Source organism: Octopus sinensis, linkage group LG1, assembly GCF_006345805.1.
Source record: "Octopus sinensis linkage group LG1, ASM634580v1, whole genome shotgun sequence".
In the NCBI taxonomy this organism is placed as follows: domain Eukaryota; kingdom Metazoa; phylum Mollusca; class Cephalopoda; order Octopoda; family Octopodidae; genus Octopus; species Octopus sinensis.
In genome coordinates, this window is record NC_042997.1 from 90629539 (window position 1) to 90644094 (window position 14556).

At 38.1% G+C, this 14556-nt stretch overlaps 1 protein-coding gene across 1 annotated transcript; it reads left to right on the forward strand.

The window, feature by feature from the left end:
* The first annotated feature begins 1102 nt into the window (after positions 1-1102).
* On the forward strand, positions 1103-2343 carry LOC115217465. Its single transcript, XM_036502017.1, has 2 exons — positions 1103-1199; positions 1466-2343. The coding sequence occupies exons 1-2, from the start codon at positions 1103-1105 to the stop codon at positions 2128-2130; spliced, it is 762 nt and encodes a 253-aa protein (XP_036357910.1). The 3' UTR covers positions 2131-2343.
* The last annotated feature ends 12213 nt before the right edge of the window (positions 2344-14556 follow it).

The following is a 14556-nucleotide window of genomic DNA, read 5'->3' on the forward strand; positions in this document are numbered from 1 at the left end:
AATGGTTTCGCTTGATGCTCTCTCTCATTTCGCCTAGAACAGGGGTTCCAACCTATTTTAAGCACCACGGACTGGTTTCATGCATGACAATTTGTTCCACGATCTGGGGATCATGTACATAACACAATAAAGTGCGTAATATATAATTGATTATTACATATATAAAACATATATATTAAACATACACTTTACACATGTAATACATATACTCTTTTACTTGTTTCAGTCATTTGACTGTGGTCATGCTGGAGCACCGCCTTTAGTCGAGGACTTATTCTTTGTAAGCCTAGTACTTATTCTATCGGTCTGTTTTGCCGAACCGCTAGGTTAGGGGACGTAAACACACACCATCGGTTGTCAAGCGATTTGGGGGGGGGGTGACAAACAGACACACAAATTTATACATACATACATATATATATACACGACGGGCTTCTTTCAGTTTCCGTCTACCAAATCTGCTCACAAGGCTTTGGTCGGCCCGAGGCTATAGTAGAAGACACTTGCCCAAGGTGTCACGCAGTGGGACTGAACCCGGAACCATGTGGTGTGTAAGCAAGCTACTTACCACACAGCCACTCCTACGCCTATACATAATTTTTAAAATCTTTTACTAGTCGACTCCAGTATTTTTTCTGAAAGTCTAGTTTCGATCGGTCTCTTTTGCCGAACCGCCAAGTTACGGGGACGTAAACACACTAACACCGGTTGTCAAGTGGTGATAAAATGACGATATTACAGTTTACATATTTGGAAGACTGCAGCTCCTACATTGACAAGCATTGGAGACCACATCCAAATATGGCTACCAGACTAATGTACCAAGCCTCACTCACACATGACAACTGATAGCCCGCTCGTCATACAGTTATTATGCTCTCCCTCCTTCTCTCTTTTTCACTATCTCTATCTCTCCCTTTTTCACTATCTCTATCTCTCTCTTTCTCTCTGTTTCTTTTCTCTTCCTCTCTCTCTTCCTCTCTCTCCCCTCTCTCACTCTCTTACTCTCATTTCTTTATCGCTGTTACATCATTTTATGGTCCTCTAATAAAGATGTATACCTTGAGCAAGTATCTACTGCCATAGACTCGGGTTCGAGTCTATGGTAGAAGATACTTGCCTAAGGCGCCGTGCAGTAGGATTGAATCTGGAAATACGTGGTTGCAAAGAACTTCATTGTGTCCTACGTACGGGAAAAGGTAGAACCAAGTTCTGAGTTCTAACCCCAACAAAGTCGACTTTGTTTTTTTTTTGTTTTTTTTTATTTTGGGGGAATTAATAAAATAAGCACTAGTCCAATACTTGTTACCTTTTACCTGTATTAAAACCTTTGTTGTTGGTATTTAGATTTGGTGAGACTGATCAGGTTTATTTATGAATGTGTATATTTTGTTTGATAATGACAATTTAATTAGTTTCTAATAAAAGAATTTTTTTTTCTTTTTGTTTTGTTTTTTTCCAACAGAACTGAATGTTACAAAGAAGTCACGAAGCGAAGAGGAAGGTAGCGAGAATAGCCAACACACGGGAGAAAACAAAGATGGCGTCAACGACAGTCTGTCTGATTCATCTGACGAAATACAGAGCGACAATCCTGACACAGACCTTCCTCCTTGTCAGATATTGGAGAAGACATCACGCACTCTCAACTCCTCCGTCACCCTTACAAAGCCGTCGCTGACAATGTCGCCAAATCCGGCACAGAATTTCACCTCGATGACCTCACAATGCCAGTACTTGAATGGTGGCCGTGGTTACACTCAAGCTTGTATGGGTGAGCAAATGTACTACCCTCACCATCCGAATACGGGGCGCTCACCATCAAGTTCTTTCCTTCCGGTCACCACATCAACGCTACTTCCGCCGGTATCGTCCAGCCTCAGCTTACACCCTGTAAGTCCTCAACTGCAAGCATGTCGTCTTTCTGGACAAACTAACGCATGTGCACTGGCTCAAAGCACTTCTCATCTGAACCCAGCCACCCAGGGCTACGCTATTCGGACTTCTCCACAGCAGAACCACCCGTCTTTGCCTTCGTGCACCTATATGCAGACTGCCCAACCATATCCAACAACGTTGACACCCAACGTTCACATGATGAACATGAACTTTACAGGACCTATGGCGTGACAGTATATTCAAGTTGCCTACAGGTGGCGACACTGTATAGAAAATAATTGAATGAAAATAAGCCCTATTGGGATAACACCACATAGAGGTGTTTTCTGCAATCGGAAAACTCAAGGTTATATCTATTGAGACAAAACAAAACATATGACTAAACTAAAGACAAATGATTTTACAAACAAAATTTTAAAAATATAAGCTAAAATACAAAAAAAATTAACCAAGAAATGATATTGAATTATAAATCATGATCTCTGAACAAAAGATTACATTTTCACGTTAAAATTTTGAAAAAAGTTTCATTTGTTTAAAAAACACAAATCAAATCTTTGGAGTTGTTCGTTAGAAAAAAGAAGCAACAGCAACAGACACCACACATAAGCATCAAAGACAATGTCTGCATATATATATATATATATATATATATATATATTATATATATATATATATAGTGACTAAACTAAACTATATACATTTGTAAACATGTGTATATAAATGTTATTTTCCACATATGTATCTGAGTAAATATATATATTTACCTAGATACATTACGCTTGTATGTATGTATATATGTAATATGCATGTGTTGTTTATATAAACGTGTGAATGATAAGTGCATATATCTTTCTTCCCACGAATATATATATATATATATATATATATATATATATTAGTGTATATATATTAGTATACATACCTATACAACAATATATATCTGTGTATAGATATGTACGTGCAATATGAATGCATGGATGTTTATGCATGTTTGGATGAGAATTATGTATGTATGTATGTATGTATGTATGTATGTATGTATGTATGTATGGTGTATGTATGTATGTATGTATGTATGTATGTATGTATGTATGTATGTATGTATGTATGCATGCATGTATGTGGGAAGGGGTAAAAGAAAAATTATCAGATCGTTTGGGCTATTTATCAAAAAAAAAAAAATTATCTATTATGTTCTAAACATTTTGTTACATTTTTGGAATTAACTGTTGTATATACATGCGATAACTGTGTGTATGGGTATGCATTTGTGCAACATGTATACATTTATACTTGTGATTTGTATATTCTGATGCGTATATCTGTGTGTGCGTGCGTGTTCGAATGCTTGGCTTGTATGTGTGTGTATGTGCGTGTGTTCAAATATATATATGCACGTATACATATATATGTACATGTATATAAAATATAAATATATAAATATATATATATATATGTGTGTGTGTATATGCATATACGTATATATGTATATATATATATGTATGTGTATGTATGTACGTATAAACGCAGTCATATAAACGTACTCACACAGCCATACATATGCCTGCATGTATATGGCAAAGTATATATATGTATATATATATATATATATATATATATATATATACTTACATATACATACATACATATATTATTATATATATATATATCATACATATATCATACATTCATACATACATACATACATACATACATACATACATACATACATACATACATACATACATACATACATACATACAGATGAACATGAGTAAATGCGTCGAAGCTGTTGTTGAATCTCCGTTCAACTTCTGGTGTGTATTGAACGCCGTTGTTACTGAACTGGAAAATATTTTGTCTCTCAGCTAAATATTTTCCGACCAAAATACTGTTCAACGCCATATTTAGCCACTATACCAACATACACACATACACACGGAGGACCAAAGATGGAGCCTATACGTGGTGGTTCGACCAGTTAGAAATAGTAACCGAGTCTCCCTCGATTAACTGTGTAGCGTCTTAAAAGTAAGAGAAAGCTATACTGGATAAGGTAATCCTATGCACACTATATCTGAGTGAAAGACAGGATGGTCATAGCCGGAACGCTTTTGATCATACGTCTGCTCGATCACGAATAACATGATCATACACAAATATATGCATACGCGAATGATCACACATACACACACACATTTATACACATTCATACACATACGCACACATACACATACAAAATATTCAAATAGATGGAGCTCGAGGGGCAAAATTATAAAAAGTATCATCAAATTGAAAAGAACGATGCTATATAATCAAACTGGTGGACCAAAAGACGAATGTATATATATAATAAATTAAATTAAATTAAAGATCATTCCTTAAAAACTACTTTTGTTGTTTGTTATGCTCTTTGGGGGGAAGAGGTCAACGACTGATCTGAAAGTATGTATGATTGACAACCAACCAGTCTACAGTTCGTGGTTAATATTTTTACCTATATCTTGCTTGGGCCTAATTCATGTAAGGAATGAGACAACTGGGCACAGCTGTTTAGGTGCTGACGATTTGGCAAAGCTGAATGGACATTTAGCCTGTTTGGGTTACAGTAATTTTAGCACCGGAAGCAACCCCAAACACGCGCATGCAGAAATATACACATATAGATATTACAGGTAGATACTTATTAATTGAACGTGATTGACGTAAACACTTTTCCTCTCCTTATGCAGAGAGGGAGGGAGAAGGGAAAGAGAGAGAATGGGGAAAGAAAGAGAGACTGTGGAAAGAGAGAGAGAGTGGGAAGGGAGAATGGGGAAAGAGATAGGTGGAAAGAGATAGATATTACAATTTATCAATTGAACATGACTGGCATAAAGATTTCCCTTTCCTCATATACATAAAGACAAATATGTTCACGCACATAAACACAGAGAGAGAAAGAGGAGAGGGGGAGAGAACGAGAGAGTCGTTAACCCTTTAGCCTCCAGATTACTCTGTCAAATGTTATACTTCACATTGTTTCGAATTAATCGTGTATTATCTTGTAGCTGCGAGATTCTGATGATGCGGGGTTTTTTTGTTTTTCGTTTTTGGGTTTTTTTTGTTTTTCGTTTTTGGGTTTTTTTTTTGTTTACACAGTGACATTGTAGGATAGGTGTCAGATGCCAGATCTGGCTGGTTTGAGCATAAAACAGGTGGCATATTTGGGCTGGATACGCTAAAGGGATAAAATGTCTGATGTCGCATAAGTCAGCGTCGAATCAACGATACTAAATACTTGCGCCAATATGGCTCATATCCGTCCATGTAAGTGCAAAATAAGCCACACGAGGAGATAAAACTTAGTACTTTAAGACGTGATGCTCGTTTCATTAGTTCGTAGTCTAATGTTCAGAAGCTACTATATATTACTATAAAGAGGCAAGCTACTGATATATTATGCCTCATTCGCGTAGCATATCAGAAATATATTATGAGCACTGTGCATAGGCGTTATGCTGCCGCCAAATTACCCGCATCCAATCAGCCACTTCAATCGTCTCGTTCCGCAGTGTGTATGGATCATTAGGATACGTAAGCAGCGTGGAGTAAAGTTGCAAATCTGGGTAAAAGCTTTGCGCCCAAAACATGTGAACGGTTAGTTTACGTTAAACTGTTCAACATAGAAGTGAGTTTGCTAGAACATAATTCTAATGTACGTTATTTACATTCGATGGATATTTGTCCTCATCTTGTTTGTTGTTAACACAACGTTTTGGTTGATATACACTCCAGCCTTCTTCAGGTGTCTTGGGGATATTTCGAACCTGGTTTCTCATTCCTAAGATGATTTTCGATGTTGTTGTTGTTGTTGTTGTTCAGGTCACTGCTTGGAATCGACCTCAGGATCTTGGGGTTAGTAGCCCGCGCTCTTAACCACTATGCCATATGCCCGAAAAATACCTTAGGAATGAGAACCCAGGTTCAAAATTTCCCCAAGACACCTGAAGAAGGCTGGAAGTTATATCAGCCGAAACGTTGTGTTAACAAACAAGATGAGGACAAATATCCGTCGAATGTAAATAATGTATATAATTCCTCATCTCTTAAATATAGAACTGTATAATTCTAATGGTTCTAAAATCGAATTTCCCCAACTTCTGCTACTACAATACGGAGGTTATCGGATGAATTTTATTGAAGTAGAAATTTGACTGTAATCTTTGTAAGGTAGGAGCAAGAGAATATGGTCAATTAACTTTACACTATTATATTGGCTTCAGATTTTGGCACTAGGCTAGCAATTTTGGAGGCGGGTTAAGTTGACTATGACCCAGTGGTTAGGGCAGCGGATTCGCGGTCGGAGGATCGCGGTTTCGATTCCCAGACCGGGTGTTGTGTGTGTTTATTGAGCTTAAACACCTAAAGCTCCACGAGGCTCCGGCAAGCGGTGGTGGCGACCCCTGTTGTACTCTATCGCCCCAACTTTCTCTCACTCTTTCTTCCTGTTTCTTGAGTAACGCTGCGATGGACTGGCGTTCCGCCCAGCTGGGGGGGGGGGAACATACGCCATAGAAACCGGGAAACCGGGCCCATGTGCCTGGCTAGGCTTGAAAAGGGTGCATAAATAATAAAAATAAATTGACTACATCGACCCCAGAGCTCAATTGGTACTTATTTTTATCTACACCGAAAGGATGGACGGCCAAGTCGACCTCGGCGGAATTTGAACTCAGAATATAAAGACGGACGAAATGCCGCTATGCATTTTTTCTGGCGTACTAAAGATTCTGCCAGGTCGCCGCCTTAAGTTTACACTAGTCTATTACTATTTAAATTGATGAGATAAAAGAATGAGTTAAAGCCCGAAACACTAGGACCTGTGAAATTTAATAAATATCACATTTCAAAAGAAATCTCAATTTTTCATTAGGTTTACTAGTTTGATTACTGAATGGCAACTTGTGTATTTTTCTTCCTTATTTAATCTACTATGAAATAGATAGATAGGTTGATAGATAGATAGATAGATAGATAGATAGATAGATAGATAGATAGATAGATAGATAGATAGATAGATAGATAGATAGATAGATAGATAGATAGATAGATAGATAGATAGATATACACCCAATACAGCCGTCATAAGGGACGCAAGATAGGCTTGATAACAAGTAACATACTTTCGCAAATTGTGCGATGAGGAAGGACTTCACCAGCACTCAGCCGGCACTCTACAAGCTGAAAACCTGGAAAACCTGAAAGAAAATCGTTCAAAAACACAACGTATCACCCAGTATAGGAGTTGAGCCAGCGAACCCCTTGCCTTCATTCCCAGCAGACCACCAGTGCCCGACCTGCAGCAAAACCATCCGAGCATGCATCACCCTGATCGGTCACAGCCAGACACACTGTGACCTATTTCTCCCATGAGATGTCCTGGCCATCGTCGACAGCGACGGACGAATATTTATATATACGAGGGGGTACCCAAAAGAAACCGGAATTTTGCAATATTATTTTATTCACTTAGTTTTATATGTTCGCACATTTATTGCCTTCAAAGCATTCTCCATTTGAAGAAATGCATCGGTCTAGGCGCGTTTTCCACTATTTAAAGCAGTGCTGGAGCTCTTGCGAAGTGATGCCTTTTAACGCCTCCGTCGTTTTTTTGCTCCACTTCTTCCACATCTGCAAATTCCGTAGCACCAGCTTTCGTCTTCAGTGATGACCTTCGAAAAGAGATCGGGATCAACTTCCAACTGTCCTTTCAGTTCACGACAGGCATTCAGCCGTAAATACTTTTGATCTTCCGCTAGCAAGCGAGGCACAAATTTTGTTGCAACTCATTTCATTTGCAATTCCTTGCTCAAAATTCGTTGGCAGGAGATCCAAGACACACCAGTCATATCAACAAGTTCATCAATGGTTCGGTGACGCTCTTCTATGATCAGTTCATGAATTTTCATGATGTTTTCATTCGTTCGGCCGGTCGACGGTCGCCTTGAACGAGGTTGATCTTCAGGCGACAAGTGGTCATTCCTACCACTTATAAACTTGTTAAAACCACTCATAAACTTGTGTTTTGTTCATGTCAACGTCCTTGTGATCTCTTTGAAGTACGACAACTGTTTCGGTCATCGTTTTACCGAGCAGAAAGCAGAAATTCACGGAAGCACACTGTTCCTTCGTTCCAGCCATTGCAAAAATCAACGAACAGAGGAGAAGCACTGCAAAACAAAGACACACTACGACTCCACAGGACAACGCTGGTCGGCAGACTGATGTCTGAGGGTCGCATCAACCGGCTTCTAGCGGTAGAAGCCTAAACTACAAAGGGTTTGTCCCTATGACAACGTTTCCGGTTACTTTTGGGTACCCCCTCATATATATATATATATATATATTGTTTAGCCATAGCATGACTGGTGTAGAACTCAATATACGTATGGTCCAGATTACATTGAGTATAGAGTGGTAATAGAAAACAAAGAGATGGCATCGGAAAAAAACAAATGTTATGTAATGAACTTCATTAGCTTACAGCTGTTTCTGAAATAAGATGTGGTGGACTCTTAGTTGAGTACCAGGGTATCATAATAATACTATAGCTTCATCAGAGCATCGAATATGAAATGCACTTTATTTGGGTTACATTTTTAGAACATTTTTAGAACATGTAGGCGATCTAAAGTAACATTTTCCAGAACATACTGGCGTTATGAGTGAGAAAGTTGTGATAGAACTTTCCATGTTCAGCAATGTAAACTTTCTCACTCATAACACCTGTATGTTCTAAAAATGTACCTTTCCCAAATAAAGTGCACTTCATATTCAAAGCTCTGATGAAGCTATAGGATGATACTCAACTAAGAATCCACCAGATACTATAGCAAAAAAATGGAGTTCATTACATAACATTTGGTTTTTCCTGTGTCATCTCTTTGTTTTCTAAATATATGTTATTGCAAGCTCACTTGTTATGCTGCGGTGGGCAAACATTTATTGCATTTTTGCGGAAAAATTTGCAAAAAATGGATCTATTCTATGCATGTGGTTTGTGAACTGTAACTCTCGGCGTATCGGCAGAATGAAATGTTGCCTTTCAGCAAGTAAATTAACATCCCAGTGCTGCAGCATGTATTACGTACTTAGTATACATTGTACATTTGAAACATGCATAGGGATAAATAAATGCTTAATAAATAAAAGACATATGATGGATGAGGTAACAGAAGCAATGTAACTCAGAACAGACAATATAAGAAATACTACATAATTATTTGCATTATTGAGCAGAATTACGCAATGGAAGCGAGTTAGTCCCTTACAGCAGAGATCCGAAGATCGAAACTACGTTCGGTGAAGAAATAGATTCTACTTTTGATATTCATACATTGCAACTGAGTTATATACAAAAACACTAAGCATGTGTACTTATGTATACACCGACAGGTAAGCACAAATTATATTATGCAACAGAAATTTACAAAAGGTCGAAGGTCAGCAACTGACCGGGCTACACCAGAACCCGAGTAGCGAAGACAAGAAGACTGTTGCTTGTGAGTGCTACGAAGAAGACGACGAAATTTGTTGAGATTTTTGATAAACAATATTTATTCTTTCCATAAACAAAAGGAAATACTGTCGTTATTGCAAATGACGAAATGACGAAGGAGTTTGAATGTTATTGTTCTCAGTGTAATTATAATAGCAGTCAAAATGTTAGCTGCTGGTCGCTGTGTCGCTGTCACCCGTTGTTCATTGTGACTGTTATCAGCTTGGGTCAGCAGCTGTGCGTGTCTGTCCGCAGTCCTTCTGCAGCCTCGTCTCTGCTGTTTCTCGGTGCCCTCCCCAAACTCTCCCAATGCTCTCTGTTAAGTAGCGAAGATGTGCTGAATATATACTGATGGATAGGCTCAGAGAGAAAGGCGCGAAAAGATGGTATTGTGGCTGGAACCAGTTCTCGGTGAAGTCGTGATTGGTCAGCGTTTATGCCACGTAGGTAATATTCTAACGAATCACGTCATCGGGTGATTGTTGAATATTCCCGCTACATACACACACGCACATACACACACGCACATACACACACACACAAATATATACACATACACACATTGTGTTTGTGTATATATGTATATATACACACTGGCACACATACACATGTATTTACATACGTGTGCATATCTATAAAAATGCGTATGTATACGTATATATATATATGAGATTCATACATAGTTAAATCGATAGAGTGTCAACACGATGGTTCGTGTCTTCATTGACGTTACAGTATTTTCCAACCAGAGCCCTTAACTCTCAATCAAATTGTCCACCTATATGTAAACAGTACCTTTCAGAGTTAGCTTACAAGGTTTAATTTCAAATTCGCCAATAGCTATGACCAGAGGTATTGAATTCCATTGGTCGTATTGATGGCTTGTGATTAAGAAGCTTGCTTTGCAGTCATTTGGTTTGAGGTTCAGTCTCGCCGTGCGGCACCTCGGGTGTCTTCTACTGCAGCTCCGGCTCAACCAATGGCTTGTGAGTATTCATCCTACTATAGGCATAGTATATCGACCCCAATGCTAAACTGGTACTTATTTTATCGACCCTGAAAGGATGAAAGGCAAAGTTGACTTCGACGAAATTTAAACTCTGAACGCAAAGCCAGAAGAAACGCCATTAAATATTTTTAAATCGTGCTAACGATTCTTATTTCTGTATTGCCTACAAGGGGCTAAATATAGAGGAGACAAACAATGACAAACAAAGGGATTAAGTTGGATAACTGGTACTTAATTTATCGACCCCGAAAGGATGAAAAGCAAAGTCGACCTCGGCGGAATTTGAACTCAGAACGTAACGGCAGACGAAATACCGCTAAGCATTTCGCCCGGCGTGCTAACGATTCTGCCATCTCGCTACCTTATGTATGTATGTATGTATGTATGTATGTATGTATGCATGTATGTGTGTATGTATGCATGTATGTATGTATGTATGTATGTATGCATGTATGTATGTATGTTGTATGTATGTATGTATGTATGATGTATGTATGCATGTATGTATATGTATGTATGTATGTATGTATGTATGCATGTATGTATGTATGCATGTATGTATTATGTATGTATGTATGTATGTATATGTATGTATGCATGTATGTATGCATGTATGTATGTATGTATGTATGTATTATGTATGTATGCATGTATGTGTATGTATGTATGTATGTATGTATGTAGTATGTATGTATGTATGCATGTATGTATGTATGTATGTATGTATGTATGTATGTATGTAGCATGTATGTATGTATGCATGTATGTATGTATGTATGTATGCATGTATGTATGTATGTATGTATGTATGTATGTATGTATGTATGCATGCATGTATGTATGCATGTATGTATGTATGTATGTATGTATGTGTGTATGTATGCATGTATGTATGTATGTATGTATGTATGTATGTATGTATGTATGTATGCATGTATGTATGTATGTATGTATGTATGTATGTATGTATGTATATGTGTGTGTCTTTCTATACATAACCCACGCCTGATATACGTCTTACATTATTTAATGACAGTGTTGTCTTTAAGAAATATTTTTTAAATATCTAAATCAGTGGTTCTCAACCATTTTTACCTATAGACCCCTTTGATTCCTATTCCACTTGGGTTGACCCCCATAACTATTTGATGTTTTAAAAATCTTATTATATTTTAATAATTAAACATTATTAGGAATAGTATTTAACAAAAAAAAACTGTTAAAAATGGTAGAAGTGCGATCAATCTATTACACATAAATTTTAACAACAAAATCTTAGACCTTGGGTCATAGGGACCCCAGTTGTGAACCACTGATCCAAATGAAAATTCTCCTTGAAAGATAGATGGAATGTTAAACTTTCATCCGCCTGTCAGCTGTCTGCAATGAGTGAATGACAATAGTGATGTTGCTCTACAGTGCTTGCTGATCATAGTAACACAAAACGACATAGCAAAATATACGGGTCTTACATCCTGTATGGCAATGCTCTAGTGCAAAATATAAATAACTAGCAGTATAGCCCGGCGTTGCTCGGGTTTGTTTTTTAGTTGCGCTTAAAACGGCAGACTTTGATGTCGCGTTAACAAAGTTTTTACATAGTTTCAATCTATGAATAAAAGTATAGTGTGGCGATGCTCGAGTTTGCTCTGAATGTACTGCAAATGTGTAATGCTGACTTCAATTGTTGGTATTGTTGGTTAATATTCCTTCTATTAACATTATGAAGAAAAAATTTACCCGTAGATTTAAAGCAAAATGTGTGTGTGTGTGTGTGTGTGTGTGTGTGTGTGTGTGTGTGTGTGTGTGTGTGTGTGTGTGTGTGTGTGTGTGTGTGTGTGTGTGTGTGTGTTTCCTTTCACTGATGTTAATGCTCTTCAGAAAGGAAACGTACGATACGATTCTATCGCTTCCTCCTTTCAAGCAAAGACAATCACTTCGATATTTAATGTCAACGGGAAACCAACTTGGAAACAAGGACAATCTTTGTCCGAAGACATTTTTGTATAGTTTCTAAAATGATATATGTGTTCAACGCGCCTGACAAAATGCTTAACATCATTTCTGAGTTCAAATTCTGCCGAGGTCAAATTTGCCTTTCAGCCTTTTAGTAGAAAAATTATATATGTGTTTCATGCTTTAAAGAGAATTCACTTCTGCAGGCCTCCTCAGTTATTCTCCATTAATTAGTTTTTTCTCATGTCTATAAAAACTTTTGTCACCAAATTAACCGTTCGCCATTGCTACAATAACCATCATGAATCATGCCCTTCCTTCATACTCCTCAAAAACTGTTTCACTTGCTGGCTCTTTTTATATTAACTTTCCGCACTGAGATGACCGAAGTTGATATTTCAGAAAAGGTATCGATGATCCGTGAGATTAAATAAAGATTAATGTTACTGGCAACAAGGTGTCCAGCTTATAACATTAATCTCTACTTAGGCGTAGGTATGGCTGTGTGGTTAAGAAGCTCATTTTGCGGCCATGTGTTTTCGGGTTCAGTCCCATTGCGCGGCAGATTGGGCAAATTTCTTCTACTATAGCTTTGGACCGACTAATATCTCGTGAGTGAATCTGGTAGACGGAAACTGTAAAGAACACGTCGAATGTGTGTGTGTGTGTGTGTGTGTGTGTGTGGTGTGTGTGTGTGTGTGCGCGCGTGTGTGTGTGTGAATATATATGGTTGTTTAAGTTTGATTGTGCGTGTCTTTGTGTTTATGTTGTATTTGTTCCCCCATCATCCCTTCATAATTGGTGTTGGTTTCTTTACGTCCCCATAAGATAGTGGTCCTACAAAAGTGACCGATAGAATAAGTATCAGACTTAAAAATAAGTACCGGGATCGAATTTTCGACTAAATCCATCCTCTACCCAAGATCAATAACAATTTTAAGACGTCAACGGTAGTATGGCTATAATTAGAGCGAGACATCAACTATAGTACAGTAGTCATTAGAGCGAGGTGTCAGTGGTCAATAGAGAGCGGTGTCAACTAGGATGTCAACTATAGTATACAGGTCAATAGTGGGGGGTGCCAATGGTAGTGTAGTGGTGATGAGATAGAGCAAGATGTCAACGAAGTTCGAGTCCAACTAGGTTTTCACTTACCTTTAAAATGAGTGCAACGCCCGCTTTGCTTAAAAAATATTAGTAAATATTATTACTTTGCCTTTCGTCCTTTCGAGGTAAATAAAATGAAGTACCATTCAAGTGTTGGACCGATATAATCGATTTGCCTCTTTCCCCCAAAACTGCTGATCTTGTGCCAAAATTAAATTTAGAAAGAATTATTACGGTTATAATTTATATCATTGTTGCTATGTTAATATTGGTTTCAAATACTCCTCCAGCAAGTTGTCGGGAGGAGTATGTCGATTACATCGGTTCCAGTGATCAACTGGTACTTATTTTATCGGCACCGAAACGATGAAAGGCAAAATCGACCTCGGCGGAATTTGAACTCAGAACGTAAGGACGGACGAAATGTTGCTAATCATTTTGCCCGGTGTGCTAATGATTCTGCCAGTTCACTGCCTTTGGTTTGAAATTTTGATACAAGGCCAGCAATTGTTAGGGCTGGTGCAAGTCACCGCCCTTGCTATTATGTTAATAACTAGTACTCCGTCGGTTACGACGACGAGCGCTCCAGTTGATCCGATCAACGGAACAGCCTGCTCGTGAAATCAACGTTCAAGTGGCTGAGTACTCCATATGTACCTTTAACGTAGTTCTCAGGAAGATTCAGCGTGACACGGAATGTGACAAGGTTGGACTTTGAATTATAACTACTACTCATTTTTGCCAGTTGAGTCGAGTGGAGCAACGTGAAATAAAGTGTCTTGCTCAAGGACACAACGCATCGCCGGGAATCGAAATTACGACCCTACGATCGTGATCCGAATACACTAACCACTAAATTACACGCCTTCACTGGTATGTTATTACATCTTTAATTGGTTATTTGATCCTCAAATAATAATCCTTTCTACTATGAGCACAAGGCCTGGATCTTGTGGGGATGGGTATTGTCGATTATATCGACCCCAGTGTTTCACTATTACTTAATTTATTGACCCCGAAAGGATGAAAGGCAAACCCCCAA

Excerpts from the sequence above, each read along its gene's own strand:
- LOC115217465 (XM_036502017.1), top strand. The coding sequence starts at position 1,103 with ATGGTAGAAGATACTTGCCTAAGGCGCCGTGCAGTAGGATTGAATCTG. Across the intron at positions 1,200-1,465 it reads TGTCCTACGTACGGGAAAAG|AACTGAATGTTACAAAGAAG; the intron begins GTAGAACCAAGT and ends TTTTTCCAACAG.